Source organism: Pocillopora verrucosa, chromosome 3, assembly GCF_036669915.1.
Source record: "Pocillopora verrucosa isolate sample1 chromosome 3, ASM3666991v2, whole genome shotgun sequence".
NCBI lineage: Eukaryota > Metazoa > Cnidaria > Anthozoa > Scleractinia > Pocilloporidae > Pocillopora > Pocillopora verrucosa.
Genome location: NC_089314.1, coordinates 26,340,237 through 26,361,199, shown reverse-complemented (window position 1 = coordinate 26,361,199; position 20,963 = coordinate 26,340,237). Strand labels below are relative to the sequence as shown.

General features: G+C 36.4%; 3 protein-coding genes across 4 annotated transcripts; 1 reads left to right on the top strand and 2 right to left on the bottom strand.

The window, feature by feature from the left end:
• Window positions 1-129: 129 nt before the first annotated feature.
• LOC131772315 (uncharacterized) lies at window positions 130-5,424 on the bottom strand. The gene is made up of 5 exons (XM_059088210.2): window positions 4,455-5,424; window positions 3,317-3,415; window positions 2,425-2,547; window positions 2,037-2,089; window positions 130-1,261 (listed from the first exon to the last, which is right to left on the bottom strand). Exons 1-5 carry the CDS (start codon window positions 4,714-4,716, stop codon window positions 1,181-1,183), a joined length of 618 nt encoding a protein of 205 aa, XP_058944193.1. The 5' UTR covers window positions 4,717-5,424; the 3' UTR covers window positions 130-1,180.
• A 1,725-nt stretch (window positions 5,425-7,149) lies between these two features.
• On the bottom strand, window positions 7,150-10,520 carry LOC131772354 (isoaspartyl peptidase/L-asparaginase-like). Of its 2 annotated transcripts, none has more exons than XM_066164057.1 (5): window positions 10,330-10,520; window positions 9,921-10,068; window positions 9,149-9,502; window positions 7,462-8,492; window positions 7,150-7,269 (listed from the first exon to the last, which is right to left on the bottom strand). In XM_066164057.1, exons 1-4 carry the CDS (start codon window positions 10,465-10,467, stop codon window positions 8,107-8,109), a joined length of 1,026 nt encoding a protein of 341 aa, XP_066020154.1. In that variant the 5' UTR covers window positions 10,468-10,520; the 3' UTR covers window positions 7,150-7,269; window positions 7,462-8,106. The 2 variants fall into 2 exon arrangements, with proteins under 2 accessions (XP_066020154.1, XP_066020155.1); XM_066164058.1 differs by having other exon boundaries at window positions 9,149-9,499.
• Window positions 10,521-10,581: 61 nt separating this feature from the next.
• LOC131772294 (inositol monophosphatase 1) lies at window positions 10,582-19,107 on the top strand. Its single transcript, XM_059088182.2, has 8 exons — window positions 10,582-10,682; window positions 11,665-11,798; window positions 12,553-12,657; window positions 13,069-13,114; window positions 17,564-17,672; window positions 18,356-18,470; window positions 18,550-18,701; window positions 18,983-19,107. The coding sequence occupies exons 1-8, from the start codon at window positions 10,596-10,598 to the stop codon at window positions 19,087-19,089; spliced, it is 855 nt and encodes a 284-aa protein (XP_058944165.2). The 5' UTR covers window positions 10,582-10,595; the 3' UTR covers window positions 19,090-19,107.
• The last annotated feature ends 1,856 nt before the right edge of the window (window positions 19,108-20,963 follow it).

The window sequence follows — 20,963 nt, the reverse complement described above, 5'->3', positions numbered from 1 at the left end:
TGATTTGTTCAAGGTGTGAAAACAAGTACTTGTGGATGACAATTATGGTTTGTGGACTAAATTACATTGAGGTGGACCTGTAAAAGTGAGTTAAAGTTCTCTGCAAGAAATATCCTTGAAAAAGATGTTAAAACAATTTTATTTCACCGAGCAATTTTATAATAGACAAGTAATAAATCTAAATTTAAGAGGAATATTTTACTCTGCTGTTTATTTTTCAGACAAAGCACTTACATAAAAAAAGCAGCTTCTGAAAATAAATATTAATGTAATTTTAAAACAAAATTAAAGGTATCTTTCGACTATCAAAATTTGTTTTCCCTTTTCATCTGGAAGACTGTAAGAAACATTTTGTTAATAATGAATGATGATGAAGTGAAACAAAAAGAAAATTAATCCAATTGATCCACATCAAATTTTGTCTTTTCCATGATCTTCAATTATACTTTTGTCTTTTGTTAACATGCTAATCAAATGTAATAAAATGTGTGGTTATTGTTCATTGTGGCGTAAGATAGGAGATGAACTCTATTCATTCATGTCACGATGGAGTCACCAAGGATGTTGATCACGACATTTCAACTGCAACACTGATAGTCTTCATCAGGCGATGAGGTTGATTGTTTGTCTCACTATTTGTAGCACGTTGGTTTAACAGCAGCAAACTAATGTGCTACAAATAACAACACATAAACAATCAACCTCACCGCCTGATGAAGACTAGCAGTGTTACAGTCAACACATTGCAATCAACATCCAAAGTGACTCCATCGTGAGACAAATAAGTTTCATCTACTGTACTAATCAAAGCTATCAGTACATTGGACAGTATTATCTCATATTGTATTGAGATGTAATGAGAAATAATTGATAAGAATTGGTAATGACTCTATGGGCCTTTGTTCAAAGGTGATTTCTTGTCTTTGAATAATCAGACATTTTTAATGCATATTAATTGGATAATACTTGGGGTGCAGACATCACTTAATTTGAAATTGTTGATAAATATGTTCTAAGATAATTTATTAAATTTAATGCACTTAACATAATTCCATGAGCAAATTGTAATTTGTTTAGAAATACAAGTGCATTTTCATACTGTTTGTGTGGAAGCTAACTCAAGCTGCTGTTAAGTGATACACTTAACCTCATTTTTCTATATTTGTACACTAAATTTATCTCATAGATTTATGTTGGATTCTGTCATGCCAAGGCAAATTCCATCCTCATTTATCAGCTTTGCAGTTGCAAAGTAGTTACCCTGAAAGAAAAGAGAAACTTTATTAGCAAGTTGAATCACAAAGATTTTAGAACCTACAGCTCTTGAGAGGGGGAAAGATATTATGATTATTTTCCATCCTGAGGCAAGTGCAAAGAGCTAGTTCTTTTTTTGTGCTCCCCCACTTGCACTTGACTTGCACTTACCTTCATGGCCTGAAAAATGCAAAGTAACTGATGCCAGCACTACAAGCCACTTGATGCCAGCACTACAAGCCACTTGATGCCAGCACTACAAGCCACTTGATGCCAGCACTACAAGCCACTTGATGCCAGCTAGGCAGGCTAGCTCTTCTTTTCTCTATTCCTTGTTAGTAAGTTCTGAAAATTTGGTGTTACACCCAAACCACATCCCTTGTATGATAAAAGTCTCAATTTTGATAGCCTGTCTGTTTAAAAGTGAGTCCAAACATTATCAATAGAAAACTTTCTGGAAACTTATTGTGTAACTACTGTTCTGGTGCCACCCAACTCTCATTTTTTTTGTACTCTTGTGCCCTTTACTAGTTCACTCTGTTTTACTAATGCCTGTAACAGGCTACTACTGTTACTGACTTATTTACACAGAACTGACAAATATGATTACTTGAGAGGAGTGATGAATTTAATCTAAACTCCTAGTAATCTTTGCATTCTTTTGTCCTTTGATTCCATTGGAATCATTGTTCTTTTCCTATAATTTTATTGATAAAACTTGTTAAATGACTTTGTCAAGAGTAGTGGCCCTGTAAAATGCAAAATAGGAGAATTTTATATACCTTTGGAATGTGTCTTGGTAGTTTAAATGGTTCATAAATACTTAATTCCTGACCTGAAATAACAAATAAAAACAAAGATCAGGAATGAGAAAGGCTGGAACAGTTATTATCCTTCAAGATTTGACCACTGACTAATCTACTTGTTCTCAACCTCCCCTTCAATACCCTCCCTTCTGAAATCGGAGGTTTCAGGAAAGACTTGTCATCTTTAAAGATTTATTTCCTCTGATTGATTTAAACTCTTCCACTTTAAGCTGTTGTAGAAAATACATTAGTAGAGGCTGTAATGAGCTTAAGTGATTCACTAAGCATGAACTGGAATGAGATCTGAGTTCATTGAGATTTACCCAAAAGCCTAACTGCTGGTGAGAATAAAGCACTCACTCACCTTCATGCATTGGACAACCAAATGTTGCAGCTTCTATTTTGCAGACATTGTGTTTGACATCATACAGGGTTCTGCCTTCAAATTGAGCCACTACATGCACTACACCACCTTTCAAGCTGACTTCTGCGGGAACAATAAGAAAAACTATAGTTGGATTTGACTACATCAAGCTGCATTGGCTATACAACCACAAACACAAGAACAAAAATAACAAGCTCTCACAACTAATTTACAAGGAAATGTGTAACAGGCTGGAGGGGAGAATTAACAATAAGATCTTGGGAGTTAAAGGGCTAAGAATAATTTAACCTAAGGATGATATACAAGTGAGAAAATGATCCTCACAGGTCAATTGCAATGAAAGAAATTGTACACATAGATTTTTTTGTTGTATATCATCTGCAGGTCAAAATAAGATTGATTTCAAGTACCTGTCAGCACACTCCTTTGTAGGAACAAAGAACTTTGTAAAAATTTGTCTTGCACCTAACATGTGGCTTTAATGACCCCCTAATCAAGGAGGAATTTGTTCAAATCCTGTAAAAAGCCTGAATTTTTTTCCTTTTTTTTCTCTTTCAGGCTTTTTTTACTTCATTTTTTAAATTGCAATTCACCTTTGAGAATCATTTTGTTACCAGAATTTAAGGCCCTTCAGTCCCATAGAGACAAGGGGGTAGGTTTATCAATAATAATGATAATCATAATAATAATATTAATAACAGTAAAATAGTGAAAATGATCACAATATAAAGATAGATAATAGCTATTGTTATAATAGCAGTAAAAATACCCATAACACCCTGTACATGAGATCTTTTAAAGGTAGATTCAGACAAGTTTTCAACTCATTTCACCCCAGATAAACAAGTATTAGTAAAAGACTTCACTTTACTTGCTGTAAAATTCGCAACTGCTGTTCCTATTACTCTCCTCTCCGTTGGGTCATAATGAATGATAATCTTTCCGATCTTTTTCCTCACCTCATTGTGATCTGCAAATCAAAACAACACAGCTGACGTGGCATTTGGTTTGAATACAATAGCACTACATATCAATTACAGCAGAGTCTTTCTCCAATTCAGTATGGACGTTTAAGAGAAGAAGTGTCACAATTTTCAGACGGCAAGGGTTGAATGACTTAAATATATGTCTCTCTTTTCTTTTTACTCCCAGTTATATTAATTTCTGCATTTCTGTGGCTAACATAAAGATGTTCTTTTGCATATCTTCCAAAGCCAGTAAATCCTTCTCTGCATTGAGAACCCAGAGAACTGCTGCCCAGGCTACCACCAACCAAGTCCACCAATGCCCTGTCTCTCCCCTCCCCCATAAATAGTATTCGACTGGGCGTTATACTGTAATTTCCGGTTTCTGCCGTTTTGCGTGACAACGAGATAGTGTAATCTCGAACCCTAACATTGACCTTTGTGCTAAAAATTCGATTTTCAGGTTTATTTATAATGACCTTACAAACCCACTTTCGTGGTTATTAACTTTTTGAAGGAGAAACCCACGTCATAATCTTTCCTTCCGCTTTCAATAAAAAAGACAGAAGATAAGAATAGTTACGATTCTTAGGAGGAGCAACTTATAATAACTTCAACAGAGGCCGCTTCTTGACATTTGGTTCGCGGTAAGAGATTGCGTGGGTACGGGGCACACTAGAGGTAAATTTTTACACGTCAACACATTTTCCTGTTTTCGGGAGACGATGAAAAAATAATCAGAAAGATAGGGGTTCTTATGCTTTGTTTCCTAACTGTATCCTGCTGTAAATTAAAACCTTATCAACAGATATCTCCTATAGTGTTAAATAAGAGAGCAAGATTTCATCCCTCCCTCCATACTTATGGCTTTATATCAATGCTCCTACAATTTACGCCCGCAAATTGATTTAACCAACTTTTGTGCCTGAGAATTTCGATTTTCAATAGGAGCGATCCAAAGTGTCTCATCTATCTTCTCCAAACAACATTTATTGACTGAAAAACTGCTTTTGACCAGAAAATTCTGTCTAAAAAAAAACTCACCACAGCTATCGTAGATGTCTCCAATGGCTCGCAGTCCGTTTGCGATAACCCATTTATCCCATACGCTACTGTCATTAACACCATCGTCTTTCTCTTGCGTAAATTTCAGGTCAGATAAATCCACCATAAGCGAAGACCAGACTAGAAAACATCCCAGAAGTAAGAGCAGAAGAATCAGAAGAGAAAGCCGCTTTTTGTAACCAATACTCCAGAACCTCACACGAATAGAATTCCATTCTCGGCAAACGATCTCTGAGAACATCACGACCCGTTTGAATTTGCCGTCTAAAAGTCCGGATCGTTTGCTTTCTTTGGTAAATTTTAGGATGCTGTAGCTGTCATGTAAATCGGAAAGTGCCCTTGCGATCGGCTTAAGGAGAAACTTGTGCGCGATAACTTGAGTGTATCAAATTGAACAGGAAATGACATATAGTAGCTGTGCACGTTAATCATTGCCAGATTTTACGAGAAAAATCGTTGTATATGTGAACTCTTTTCGTCGCTTTCTTTCTTTTTCCACATTATTTCCAAGAACTTTTCCTAAAAATGTAGCATACTATCCTATGGTGAAGTCTTTGTAAAAATGGGATTGAATTTTTATCGTTTCATACAAAAAAAAATTCACTGTAAGCAGTCCTCAAGGAGATAATAATTTGCCATATACACAAGACGGCACTCGACAGTTAGTCACGCAATATTCTTTAGTTATTAGCAGGCAAGAGGAAACAGAGGGATACGCCAATTCGGAAACCGAGAGAGTGATCCAAGAGAGTTTCCCTAATACAGGGAGACTCTGGCAGAGGAGGTCAAATAGTGTTTAAGAAAGAGAATGCAAGTTAAATAATGCTAGTGCATATCTTTTTTAGTCTAAATGTATCGCATTCTCCAAAGATAAAAACACTCGCTCGCTATGCCAGGTTTCCCCAGTTAACTCCACTATGCCGGGAAGGAAATTTCCACTGGAGCCCCGGTCAATCTTGGCATGGGAAAACGAAAGGAATTAGAATTAATTCAGGCAATTTACCGTACACACTATATACCTTTTCTCCGCCATTCTTGGGGATATTGTCCTAAGGTCTGTAACAACGGAAGACGGACGGAGGAGCCTGTCTGAAACAAACTGAAAATGAAAATTGAGAATCCACTGACAAACAAATTTGAGATTTCAGAGGCCAGAAACAATTACTGTACAAGAGAGCACCATTGCGACGGGCATAATTTCCCAATTAAAAACGAGCTGCAAATTGCTCGTTGCCTAAGTACAAATACAATTTACCCAAACAGAACGACCAAAGTACAAATTGAGGTCCAGTGGCGTGATTTGACGTCAATTTAGTCGACCCATAAATTTGAGTCGGGGAGCTTGAAGGTCCCTGACCAATCACCGCACGAGCTGTAATAAATTACAAGTTTAGCTGCTCTCGATTTGTGGATCTATTACTCTGTTTCTATCGTTGTGAAGCTTCGCCTCTGGGTGATTTGGAAACCCGGTATTTCTGGTCGAATCATGTATTCAGTAACTGGTATTCTTTTGGATTTGAAAGGACGAATGAGCTGTTATGGTTTCCCTGAAAACCGTTAAGTTCAATATCTATTTCCATTTTCAAACTAAAACGGCTCTCAAGCTAAACATATTGAGAAGGCACATAGCTACATAACTACGTAGCTTGTAAGAGTGAGTAACCGCCCCCCTCCCCCCATCCCAGACTGGCAAACACACCAGTTTACCATAGCCGAAATGTCGCAGGGGGCAGGAGTCAGTTGTACAAATGTTCCGGAAAAATGAGGATATTGAATTATTTAGTTGGGAAGGGGGGCAGTAGGCATAGGTCGGTATAGATCGGGTGCTCAGTTGTACAATGCCCTATTTGCTTTTACTTAAGTTGTATTCAGTTCTTTTATACACCTTAGTTCATGGCAAAGCTCTCTTTCTAAACAATCCCGCGTTAGTTCTAAAATCTAAGGGTGCCATCTATATTAGTCCGGTCGATCAGAAAAAACCGGAAGCCAAAGTCTCTGTACAACACCCTGTGGCTATATTCTCTGTGATCGTTTGAAAAAGACAACCATAAACATTGAAAAACAAAGAGGATGAAAACTAAACATAGTTATCTTCGTCTGCAGGGAAAAAAAAACTTGAACTTATGGTAAACAGAAACGGCAACTCCCAGTATGTCACATCCGGACGGATTTTCACTCCAACCCCCGTCAACAGATATTTGACCTTTATATCCGGCAGAGGGCGAGCAACAAAAGGTCATAGATGTAAACTTTCTAGGTCTTCTAGATATGAAAAAACGAAATGGTATGTTTTAACTGTGAAACAAGACATGTTTATGGAACTCACAAGCGAAACATATTCTGCAAATGTTTGGGTATGGTCAGTATACATTTCCACGAATTTCATCAGAGAACGGATTCTATAGCACTGAAGCACATTACTCAGTTTGTGTGCGTGTGTGTGTGTGGTCACAGTATTATTGCCTAATGTTTTCTTTTCTTTTCAGACCGGAAGAATCTCCAACCGCGAAAACCATGCCGACAAGAATGTTCGATAGGAAAATATTTGCATTTTGTTTTTTCCCCTGCAGGTGCTATGAACTTTAGAACTTTGATCACGCGGACAACTCGCGCAGTAAATCTCTTCACATGTTCGTCACCTGATAAATTAGAAGGATTAACCAATCACAGTAAACAGCAATGCGGTAAAACGATGAATATATGCTTCTTCGCCGTGTGAGGATTTCCGAGAGGAAATGTCTCACTCGCGCGCAACAGAGATAGATCGTGCATCTCTTTGCACGCAAGTAGCTAACTAAAAAAATAAAAAATAAAAAAAAGTTGAAAAGCCTACGCGTAACAGTAACAGCAATAATATTGCTAACAAATCTGCGGCCCTCTTGAAAAAAAAACAGCTACAAGACAATTCTAACAATCTTAAAAATAGTCTAACATTAGAACTTTTTCATGGAAGTCACCTAATCATGACCTAATGACAAGTACGTACGTTTTCATCCGGCTAGAGGTCTGGAAAGGAGTGTAGCACTGATGAGGTTAGATTAATCCCATACTCCCGACAAACCTCTCCTCTGCTCGTCTCAAATCTTCCCGCAGCTTCCTGTCACGTCAATAATGAGGGTCACCTCGTTACCCATTAATAAAGATTTAATATTTTAAATAAGATTAAAAGTTAAAAAATGTCCTTTAAAATGAAGACAATACAGATAATTTTATGATTAAAAATATCAATTTACTTGTCATTTGTTGTCTTCTGAGAGCTTAACACTGTTTTCCATGATGCAACCTTAACCCTTTAACTCCCAACATCTGATTGTTAATTCTCCCCTCAGCTGCTTCACATTTCCTTGTAAATTAGTTCTGAGAACTTGATGTTAGATCAAGATCCTACTAATCTACCTGACAAGTTCAAATATTCTTATTATTTGTTTGCTGAATAATGTATGGATATCATAGGGAGAAGTTTCATGTTAATCACCTCTGTGAGTTAGAGGGTTAAAGAACTTTACTGACCTCTTTGTTCACAGAGATTAGAATACATAGACCCAATCATTTACAGATCAACTACATTTCTTTTTTAAACAATTAATAATAACTTATAAATATTTCACTTCAATTTATTAGGCAATACAAATCATTCCATTTCCTTAACTGGAGTGTCGTGGTTCATAATTTCTTTTCCGGGATCAATTCCATATTTCAGAAAACCTTCATGTGTAACAGATGCCCACACCATCTTTCTTGTATTGAATTCCAGTCCAATATTTCCAAACTTGTCCAAGCAAATGACACCCCCATGACCTCCAGTCAGCTCAGCCATCTTATTAATCACTTTTCTACAAGCATCATGTGGTGTCATTCCATTTTCTACATTGTAGACAACATCTCTACATAAGAGCACTTTAAGTAAAGACTCTCCATGACCAGTACATACAGCACCTGCTTGCTGATTAGCATAAGCACCTGACCCTACCAGGGGTGAGTCTCCTACTCTGCCACACATCTTATTAGAAGTGCCTCCTGGTATAAAAAAAAAAAGGCACATTTCAAAATGAAGGAGAAACACTCCTATCTTAAAGCAAGGTTATGTCAGCAGTTTGCCCATCTGGCTGGAGCTCATCTCTCCAGCATTCTGTTAGATTCTCTTGACAGTTCTTTAGCACCTATTAATACTGCTGGGTGAAGAGAGTCAGAGGGTTGCAACCAAGAACAAAACACCATGACCCCACCTAGTATTGCACCTATACCTTTTGACTCAAAGTCCAGCATTCTCACCATAAGGCCACAGCAATTTCCACAATCTTAACCCTTTAACCCCTAGGAGTGACAAGGTTCTAATTTCTTCTTACAACATCACCCCTGAATAAAAGGTTTAAGTCACAAGAATAAAGGAAATTATCAGCAACTAACAAAGCACTTGATGGTTTTACAAATTCTCTCTGTTAGAACCTAAGCAATGTATAGAGAACAGTATGGAGAATATGCATAATGATGTTAGGGTACAAAGGGTTGACTCAATTAGGCTTAGTTTGTATCATGACACAAGTGTAGATTGAAAGCCAATATAAAACTGATTCCTCACACCAAACAAAAATTAAAATCAACTATGAAATGATATTTAGTTAATATATAAATTGCTGGTAAACTTGAACAGTCACCCATGTATGGTTCATTACCTGTTGAGACACCAACAGCAATATGTCCATTAGTGTCCATGGCAACAGCACCAACTGTATCATGAACTTCAAGTTGCATGTCTGTGTTCTTCTTGGGGTCATCTTGAACATTTGTCTCCTTGCTATTTGAACTTGCAGATTCTCCGAGATTTTCATGCTTGGACTTTTTATCTTCATATAACTGTCGTGAACGATAACTAATCAATAAGCTAGGGTCTTCCAAAACAGGAAAATCTATTTTTTTCGCAAATTTCAGTGCTCCTTCCCCAGCCAGCATACAATGAGATGTGTTTGTCATTACTTTGCGTGCCAAAGAAATGGGATTTGCAATATTCTTGACACATGCTACTGCTCCTTGAAACCAAACATGGAGTAAACAATTAGTAGATTGCAATAAATATATTTCCCAGAGGGAATAGAGAGTGAGGTTGCTTGGCCCATTTTCAGATACTGTATAACTGCTACATTCGTACAGGTAACTACAATCAACAATAACAGCAACAACAAAAAGTTCTGAAATAGGGTCATACCAACTGTTATTTTCTTATATCCTTACTTTTATCCTCTCCCCCCCCCCCCCACCTGCACAATATTACATCTCGTTTTCTATAATAGTCCAACATTTTATGATAGAAGGGGTTTATAATAAAAAATGGAGGTTCATTTTAAATTTTGACTCTTAATACACCCTTTAGAGTGGAACGTTGTCAGCCATCTACTGTTTTCCTTCTGCTTCAGTTATAATAAAGGCAAAATACCATAATAAACTTACCAGTGTTTAAGGTTTGACCATCCATGATCATGGCATCAAGTTCAACAGTTCCTTCTTCTGTAAGGTAACATCCTTGTCCTGCATTTAGAACTCCACCGTCCTCCATACTCTGTGTAGCTGCCTCCACGGCATCCAGTGCACTTTTTCCCTAAAAAAAAAGAAAAAAAAAAACCTCGCATAGATTTGAGATTTGTTCATTATAAGTGAATGCTGGATATATGATATGTCCACCTACATCTACTTCCTCGTCCCCACCCCTCCTCACCTAAGCGTAGGGCTCTTACCTAATAGGACTGTCAACTCTGTAAGTTTACTGCAACAACATAATCAACACCAATCAATTTAAAAAAACAAACAATACCACAGAATCAGTCGCGCGCATAGCTAATAAATTTTCCGGACGACTTACCTCCAATAGCGTTAGATATCCAATCCTGGCCGCTTCCTTCACGGCAGAGAGACAGGGTGTTCTGCGCTGTATTTGGATTTCCCCAGCACCTCCGTGAACAATGATACACGGCCTGGAAGTTTCATCAGAATGACTCATTGTCACTGGAAATTTTGATATCGAAATAATAGGTTTCACGGATGAAAGCTTCTTTTCACGCCAAAACCTAGATGGCGTGACTTTAGTTCACCCATGATCCACCTGGCGCTTTGCAGAAAAATTTCAACATGGCGGACGATTCCGTTCAAACAGGTGAACAAGACATTCAGGAATATTTTGATACTGCGGTAAAAATAGCACGACAGGCAGGGCAGGTAATCTAATAATACTTTATTTCCCATTTCTCCGCAATTACACAATGCAAAAATAGTCCATATACGTTTTGATCATCGTACTCGAGCAGGTCCTTGAGGGAAACTTGTGGAAATTAAGTAAACGTAACGAATAGTAATCAGGCTTGAATTCACGTTCTACATTCATTGGTTGTCCTCTTGGAGATAACTAGAAGTGGGCGTGGTTTGCAAATCATGGTGACCATTGTGTGAGAAAAACAAAATTCGTGAAGGTCATGCATGCACGATGAGAGAGGAGACAAGAAATATTACTTTGATTCTTTTAATTCTTTTTGCCAGTTAAATCAAACAGTTTTTTTTTAATGGTAGCTAGCATCTTATATCAGCCAATTTTTATTCGTCAGCTGTGATTTTCACATCAGTGGATAAAAGACTTCACCCCAACCCCTTACACCCTAACATTAATATTCATATTCTCCACACTTTTTGTTTACAGTCCTTATGGCACTGACAAGGAGAATTTGTATAAAAATCAGGAGATTCTAGAATTGATGATCATATCCTTTATATATAAGGGTGATACACTAAGGAGAAATTAGAAGCCAATAACTCTTAGGAGTTATAGGGTTAACCCCATCATCCAGTAGATCAAGATTAGTGAAAGACTTCCATCCTTGATTTAAAATTTCCAATCAAAACAAGAAACAAGCTCAAACCAAGCTAGCATTTGAAAAAAAGAGTTCTAATTAATATCATGGTACCCTCCAAATAAACTTAGATTTTGGAAGGGAGTCAACAATAGAGTGTAGTTGAAGAGAAACTTGCATAGAAACTATTCAAGGCAATTTTGGAAATTTTTGGAACGCATTTAGAAATATTTTGGTGTTCTCAGATGAAACTAAGTCGTCAACAAAAGAATTGTCCCATGCTTTAAAAAAGTCAGCACTTGTTTGTTACTTATTAATAGGTTTTTTTAGCTTATTTGCAAACCTCATGTGTTTAGGTGGTGTTTGAAGCTTTCCACAAGGAAAAGAATATTGACACAAAGTCATGTGGAACAGATTTGGTGACAGAAACAGACAAGTATGTGGAGGAATTGATTATTGGAACCCTAGCAGAAAAATTCCCATCTCACAGGTGACGCTGTTATTTTTGTGCTTAATGATGTTATATCCATTGGTAATGATATTATATTGAGTAATTTACTGAGTTGAGGTGGGGTGAAAACATAAAAAAACCCTTAGGTGGGTCATAAACAAGTTTATGATGAGCCAATCAAATCTGAGATTTAAATAAAAATGAATGTAATGTGTTTGATATATATTATTCTCATTATTATTATTAATAACTGTCATTGTTATAATAGGGGTTTCAATAAAAGCCAGTTCCTGTCAGTCTGCTACTGCCTGTAAGACCTCCTACCACCATCTGTTTATAATAGTCTACAAGCAGCCTCACATGCTTAGGCTTGGCTTTATGCCTCCTCTTCCAGTTGCTGATAATACCATCTGTAGCTGCTTAAGGAAAAAGTTATAGAAACCCTTATATCATACTCGCTACAATTTACCCTGTACACCCTAACATTGGTATTCATATTCTTTACACTGATCTCTCTTCATTCTTGTGGTAATGACAAGGAAAATTTGTTTGACAATCAGGAGTATCTTAAATTAGTGATCATTTCCATTTACATTTTTCTTATGACCTTTAAATTGGATTTGAGGGTGATATTGTGAGGAGAAATCAGAAGCTAAAGGTTTAATACCAGGAAACTATACAGACTCAGAGCAATGTTCTTGTGTATGTAAACATGTACAAGTCAAATAAAAAATTGGGTTTTTCTTAGTCTCAAAAAGTTGAATTAAACATATGATTTGTGTGTGATTTTCAGTTTTATTGGCGAAGAGTCAGTGAGTGCTGGAAAGAAAAGTATTCTCACAGATAATCCTACGTGGATAATTGATCCAATTGATGGTACAACAAACTTCGTTCACAGGTTAGACAGAAACAGAAAAATCCATCTGAGCTATCTTTTAAAATGAGCTACATCCTTTTATGATACTAACCCCCCCCCCCCCTAAAAAGGATGGAACAAAAAAGAATTTTTAATTATCTGTCATTTACACAAGGAATAATTGTAGCTAATGTCTTTCAGGGTGTTCCCTTTAGCTGTAAAAAAAAATAATATAAATTTAAACTGTTTGATCAAATGCAATAAAATTCTTTAGTTTGTCATTTCAGCAAATTATTTGATATTAAGCCATTGGACTGGTCATAATTACAAAGGATTCAAATGAATTTTTGTCTGTTATATCTCACAGATGAGCCTTATGACTCATTTCTTGTAATTTTATATACATTTCAAATCACTATGGTGTGAAAGCAACAAACAATTATTTTTCCTCAGATATCCTATGGTAGCTATTTGTATTGGTCTGGCAATCAATAAACAGGTAAATTTCATATAACATTTAGTAAGCCCTCAGTACAAACCTGTTGGTCTTGTTTTGATTAAGTATTTAACTACAGGGGCCCAGTTTTATGTTTTCACCCCACCAGTTTAATAGCAATAGGTGTATTCAAGCACAACTTTCGGACAATTAGTACTAGTTTCAAATCATTTAGTGGACAGTTGAACCTGTGGCACAGTATTAAGCAGTCAGTTGTTAAAGTCCTGTTTGCTACACTGGGTCTCTGTTTAGGGGTTACCTTCATTAAGCAGTCACAGTCACCCTTTACTAAGTCCCAAAGGCCTGTTTGTATTGTCTTCCACCTGTACTGAATGGTCACTAGAAGCTTAACCACTCAGATAAAACTAAGAATAACTTTCAAGCAATTGTTAATCCATGTTTCTCTCTCAAAATCAAGGAAAGTAAATAGTGATTTTGAGCAAGATTCTATACATTAATTGGTTTATTTTGGCATAACATGGCATTGTGTATCATTGTTCATAATGGGGAGTTTTAGATCCATGTTTGTTTCTGAATATGTGTGACTGCAAAAGTCTAGGAGTCATGTGATCAGACTCTAGTGGTTGCATTTGCTGTTACCCATCCATGTTTGAACTTCAGGCAAGGCAGTTTCAGATAGTTGAACTCCCTTAATGCTTTTTGCCTTCCTGTTTGAAAGTTCTCACATATTTTCTATAAATATATGTGAAGTGAAGTATTTTCTTAATAACTAATCTTTTAGCTACCCCTGGTGAAAAACCTCACAGGATCTTTGAGGATCTTCAAGGATTGACAAAGACCTGCCAAAGATCCTTAAGGACAAGGATCTTTAAAAGATCTTTAAAGGATCTGTAAAAGATCCTCAAAGATCTTTGTAAGCAAAAACGTTTGTTAAGATCCTCAAGGATTTGATAAAGATCCTCAAAGGATATTACAAAGATCCTCATAAGGATCCTCGCAAAGTTCTTTTCAAGGATCCTTCAAGATCCTCAAGGATTTAGCAAGGATCTTTCAAAGACCCTCAAAAGATCCTTTCAAGGATCCTTTCAAGATCTTTGTAAGGATCCTTAAGGATTTAATCAGGATCTTGCAAGGATCCTAGTCAAGATCTTTGCAGGATCTTTTTGAGGATCTTTCAAGATCCTCAAGGATTTAATGAGGATCTTTTAAAGACCTTCCAAAGATCCTTTCAAGGATCCTATTAAGATCTTTGCAAGGATCCTTAAGGATTTGATCAGGATCTTACAAGAATCCTACTCAAGATCTTTGCAAGATCTTTTCAAGGATCCTTCAAGATCCTCAAGGATTTAATGAGGATCTTTTAAAGACCTACAAAAGATCCTTTCAAGGATCCTGTAAAGATCTTTGCCAGGATCCTTAGGAATTTGATCAGGATCTTACAAGGATCCTTAAGTCAAGATCTTTGCAGGATCTTTTCAAGGATCCTTCAGGATCCTCAAGGATTTAATGAGGATCTTTTAAAGACCTTCAAAAGAACCTTTTAGGGATCCTGCTAAGATCCTTAAGAATTTGATTAGGAGTTACAAGGATCCTAGTCAAGATCTTTGCATGATCTGTTCTACAATCCTTTAAGATCCTCAAGGAATTGAAAAGGATCTTCCAAATATCTTTAAAAGATTCATTTCATGATTTTGTACAGCTCTTTGTAAGGGTCCTTTTTGAATTTGATGTGGATCTCAAAGGCAACTATGTCAAGATCTCTACCACATCTCTGCATTATGACTTAGGTTCCTTTGAAATCCTCAAGTAATTTCAAACATAACAAAATTGTAAATTGAGGGCTCACTGTTTTATAATTCAAACACAACAAGGAATTTTCGCAGAAAATTATTGTGCAATGAGTGTAATGAAGGTTACCGCATAGCAACGCCATGCTCGAGGCTTTCGGGAAACTTTGTGACTACTTACATGACCACAAATAGGGTTTTGCATTATGGGATAGGAATTTATACGCGCTGAGATTTTTAACGGTCGCATAAAAACATAAGAAGCTCGTTTTTACGGCAAATATCATCGACAATGGTCGGAACTAAAGGGAAAATGTACACAGAAATAAAGGTAAAGGAAAGGCGTTTTCTGGAGTTCAGAAACAAGCGAAAAGAGAGACAGAAACAACCGAAATCGTCAATCAAACTCCAAGCAGGTCTCGCGATTGCTCTGACTGTGAGGCTGAATAAAAAGAATTCATTGGTACTTCTGGAAAGAAAATGAAGATGCCATCCTCGCCTAATGATTCTTACTCTGAGCTCTTGGAGAGTGAGGATGCAAATGATGTGTTACAGGGACAAGGATACAGGCTTATCGATCTAGAGAGATTCTCCTCGACGCTCACTGAAGGACATGTTTCTGAAGAAGGTGTGAATTTACTTGGTTCTGTGTAACCAACTTAAAAAGCTCTTTTAGAGGTTGTCATATGAATTCCCGAAAACACTTATTTTGTACCTCAGGATGTATTAGTTCAATTAATCTGAAGTTTTCAGGGCTGTATCCTCTTACTGAGTTGAGTTGGATAAGCTGACAGTTTCTCTATAAGCTGAATTTTAAGTAAGATGTTGTGGAATAACTCACCTAATAATCTCGGTGAACTTTGAACGGGCATTGTGCCCATAATATAAACGACTCAAAAAGTTCCTCAGCTCATCCAAAAGAACGACCCTAGTACTTTGTTTTGACACTAAAAACACTTGATTTCATGCAATCTTTGTGCAGTTATCTTTTCTTAAGTTTACCTAGGTTTTTCACACCATGTGGTGGACAAATTGATCTGATGTCAAATAACAAATTAGTTTAGGGCAACATATTAGTTATATTCAGTATGTGTGATTCCTAAGCTTTCCTTTGGTATATAGGTTAATATGGTTCAGAAATATAGTCATTGAAGTACTCTTGTTTGCCTTTTTTTCATGTTTACCCCCTCTGTAAGAGTAGTCTGATTCTGGTCATAAGTCTAGTCCTAGACAAGTTTAACACATATATTTAGGTCTTCTTATCTTTGAGCTGGACTGTTGCCAGATTTTTTGGAAAATGAAAATCTTAGTACTAACCTAAAGTCTGAACAGAAATAGTGTAGAAGTAGTCCTACTAGAAGAGTATGGGTAATTCTCGTTTAGCAATAAAAAAAAGTTTTATCTTCATTTTTTTATGTTTGGTTCAATTTTTCTTTTTAACTTAGTATGAGGATTTAAGTATGCTTATTTTATTGTCAAAATTTCGAAGGTTCTATAACATTCTTGCTAAGATCTTCAACGATCTTCCATTTCCTTGCCAGGATCTTCAAGGTTCACTGACATTCTTGTCAAGATCTTTAAGGATCTTCAAATCTCTTGCAAAGATCTTTAATTTGGCTGTCAAAATCTTCAAGGATCTTTCTTTTTTATGCCAAGATCTTCAAATTTATTGCCAAGATCTTTAAGGGTCTTTTATTTTCTTTCCAAGATCTTTAAGGATCTTCAAAATTTTCAAAAAGATCCTTGAAGATCTTGTCAAGAAAATGAGAGATCCTCAAAGATCTTAACAAGAATTTGGAAGATCCTCAAAGAATTTTCAAAGATCTTTAAAGGATCTTCAAAGTTCATGTAAAGATCTTCAAGGATCTTGACAGGAAAATGAAAGATCCTTAAAGATCTTGTCAAGAAAGTCAAAGATCCTCAAAGATCTTGGCAAGAAAATCAAAGATCCTTGAAGATCTTGGCAAGAAAATGAAAGATCCTTGAGGATCTTGGCAAGAAAATGAAAGATCCTTGAAGATCTTGGCAAGAAAATGAAAGATCCTTGAGGATCTTGGCAAGAAAATGAAAGATCCTTGAAGATCTTGGCAAGAAAATGAAAGATCCTTGAAGATCTTGGCAAGAAAATGAAGGATCCTTGAAGATCTTAACAAGAATTTTGAAGATCCTCATGAAGATCCTCAAGAGGATCCTCAAAGGTCCTCATGAAGATCTTGTAAGATCCTTAAAGATCCTTGAAAGATTTTCACCAGGGACATCTTGTGTGTGAAATGAAGGACCTCCATCCTTTGTGTAATTCAAGATGGTGGCATGTATGTTGATTTTTTCAGGTGAAATCTGACGTCGATCTAAAAAGCTGAAAGTCTTTAGACTTCTTACTTCTAACCAAAAACTGCTGGCTGCAGTTTGATGTTTGCAGTTAACACTCCAAATGTGCATCTAAAACTCTCCAATACCCCTCATCTATGTGGAACCTGTATTAAGTGGTCAACATTTATAAGTACTCACCCTTTGGGTGACCACCTAATACAGGTTCCACTGTTTGTTTGTTTCTGTTTACAATAGACATATTGATGTTGATTACAGCAAGCACAGATTGCAGCAAACAACATGAATATAAGTTAGGCTTTAAGTTTAGAATTTTTGTGCTATTGAAAGGTGCATATTGTTCAGTGACAGACTTAAAATTAATGTTCTCCATTAGATGGAGGTTGGGGTAGTATTCAATCCAATTAAAGATCAGATGTTTACTGCAAGAAGAGGCACTGGGGCATTTTGTAATGGAAAGAAAATTCACTGCTCAAGTGTAACAGGTAAACTTAATTGTTAAATATAGTAAGGAGATAATGATGAAGAAGAAGGTTTTGTTATTTATTCTAATCAATCTGTAGGAGACACCGTGGCATAATTTGTATTACCATGGACTCTGGATCAAAAGCTCAGAAGATACAGTGGCCTTATTCAGTCAGTGCACTGGACTCAAGGTCTAGCGGTCTTAGTTTGAGACCTGGCCGGTCATTGAATTGTGTTCTTGGACAAAACACTTTATTCTCACAGTGCCCCTCTCCACCTAGGAGTGGAAACGGGTATTGGTGTATTGTCAGGGAAACCTAATGAAATTCAAGTGGGGGGGGGGGGGAGGGTAACCTGGAGATGGACTGATACTTAGCTCAAGGCAAACCTTTACATACCCTTAGGTCCAAGATTAGGGTGGGTCATTGTGTTACAATCTTGGACACTTAACTTTTACATTTTTACATTGCTTCTCTCCACCGACTCTTTGACCAAGGTCAGTTTTAGCCCATTGTCCTGTAAGCTGCATTATTCGATCACCTGATTCATGTGGTAAAAAAGAGTCTCAGTGCACAGCCAAAGTATGGCCGTCTCTGTGGTAGATGTTTAAACAGAGCTGCTATAGGGGCAGATGGATGAATGGAACATCACTGCTCCCTGGTTACATTTGATGTCACAAATCTCAACCCACTTTATTCCACAGATCTAAGCAAAGCTCTTGTTATCACGGAACTGGGCTCTTCAAGGGATCCTGAAATCATAAATGTTGTGATGTCAAATCTCAGAAGGCTTGCAGAGAAGCCCATTGCAGTTCACAGGTAAAGATTAATAGAAAGACATCTATACATAAAAGTAAATCACTTTAATTAAGAGATTATATATTTTTATTTTATCCAGCATCAGACTACAGGGATCAGCTGCCCTTAACATGTGCTCTGTGGCCAGTGGTGAGGCAGAACTGTATTATGAATGTGGTATCCATGTCTGGGATATTGCAGCAGCAGGAATAATTGTGGAAGAAGCTGGTGGAGTCACACTGGATCCTTCAGGTTTTTAAATATGTTATGTGTTTACAACCCGATTTCTTGCATAAATATTTACTATAAAGTATTTTGGTTGCATTGAAGATTCATATCAAGCTTCGACCATTGTTGATTGCCATGACAATTAGCTAAATTTTGGCAATTAAATTTGCTATGTAAGTGCTAATTTGGTGACCAGCATTTACTCATCTTGTAGCAAGTTGCAGAATTATAATTATAACTTAATAGTTTTCATGATCTTAACCTTTTAAAATCTTACATTAATATAAAACATTTTCTTGCAACAGGTAAGCCTCTGGATTTGATGGCACGTCGTATATTGGCTGCTGGAAATAAGGAGCTTGCTGATCAAGTTTCTCAGTATTTAGATTGCATCGAGCTTCCTAGAGACTAGCAATTTTTTTTTTTATTTTTGGACAACTTTGTTCTTGTTCATTTTAATTTGCTGTCTTTTGCATTGTCTCGCTTATTGTTTTTTAATGTGTCTGTAACTAATGTTGTCAAGTCATTTGCTTTTATACTGTCCAGCTATTATTTTCACACAAAGTGTCACAGGTTTTGCTTGATGAAAAAAATCAACTTAATTTCTTCTAGGTTGTAATTTAGTACCTCTTCAGCATACATCAATACTTGTATGATGTTTTTAAATTTTGGTATTTATTACTGAAAATGTAAATTTTGCCTAAAAAATAAAAAAGCTGAACCTTTTAATTTTATGTACATGCACTACTCACAGACAAGTTATCACTTCAGTCTAATTTCCTGGAAATTACAGAAAGTCTATCTTGTTCTTGGGACTTAAATGATTAATAGGAAAGAGAAAATGGTGTCTTATGAGCAAGAATGTGTCTTTGGGTAAAAATTAAAATGATTAAAATTAAGTGAGCAAGGGAGAAGAAAATTTGGGTATCTTTTTCAAAAATATCTGTGAGTCATTCTTTTAAAGTCAGAAATTCAGTCAGCTTTATTTACTTATATTAATCATATTATTAATTTTTAAAGATATAACATTATTGGAAGAGTTGTATGCATTTGATGTTCTTAAATTATTAATTTTTAAAGATATAACATTGGAAGAGTTGTATGCATTTGATGTTCTTGCATACAGTGACACTGTAACTTAAATCTCTACAATTATAGAAAAATATTTTAACAAAGTTGATAATACTAAACAAATTGTTTAATATATCAAATTTATTATTTTTTAACTCCTGATTTGTTGCTTTTCCGTATGTAGTTAATGCACCCCTTGCTTCTCTGGTTCTTTAGTTACTCCCCCTGCCCCTAACATCCTGCTACCTTTGTTAACCCTGCTCCATTTCCCGAGGGAAAAGTTCAACACCAGACCCAAGTGTCTTAAATCAGAGGTGTCCGAAATAAGATGAGAGAGTTGCAAAATTGGATGGAGACGTCTGTTGCACAGGTTAAAGCATTAAAGGATGAAATAATTTTTTTTCTGCAAGATGTCACCTTTTCCCCAATAAATTCAGATTTAAACACAAAAGCTTTGATCCGACGACTAACAAAAAAAAAACAGCTGGACGGGAAGATGGATTGGGCGTATAAACAGCGGTTTGTTTTGTAACCATAGTTACAGAAGTTCAAACGGTTCTCTAAAGGAAAGCACATCACTATAAAGTTTTTACTATCATGATACCTCCAAGAACAAAACCAAATACGAAAAATTATTTTTCGTATTTATTTTTCATGAAGCCATGAGTTTCAGAGCGTGGATGGTGGAAACCTACCAGTAGATTCTTCAGTACCTGGGGCGTGTACCTAAAGATATGGAAAAACTCACGTCTAAATTGAAAACCTTACACGCCATAGCCGCAGAACGAGCCAAAAGAATGGCCTTAGTATCTTAATTTCGTTCCCCATCGTGCTGAAATTGGGAAAAACCGAAAACTTTTATGTCTCATAGATTTTAATCATTTATAAGTAAGTAAAGCTGTAAGGAGTCCTCCTTCAGCCTGCAAACCAATGATCACAAGCGATCCAATGGGCCACTTTCAATATATCAAAATTCTAAAATGGCTCCGAGGCTAGGGGGAATAAAACAAAACATATTTCACCTACTCATCCTTACATTTATTTCTACAAACTCACTTTGTAACATAATCACCTGATGAGCCGTATCTACAAAATGGACCCTGGGCGTGACAATGTGTTCTCATGATTAAAAGTGCAATATGATTATCAATAACAGTGCAAAGTATTCACTTTAACAAAAGCTAAGGAAATACAAATAAAAGCAATATATGAAGC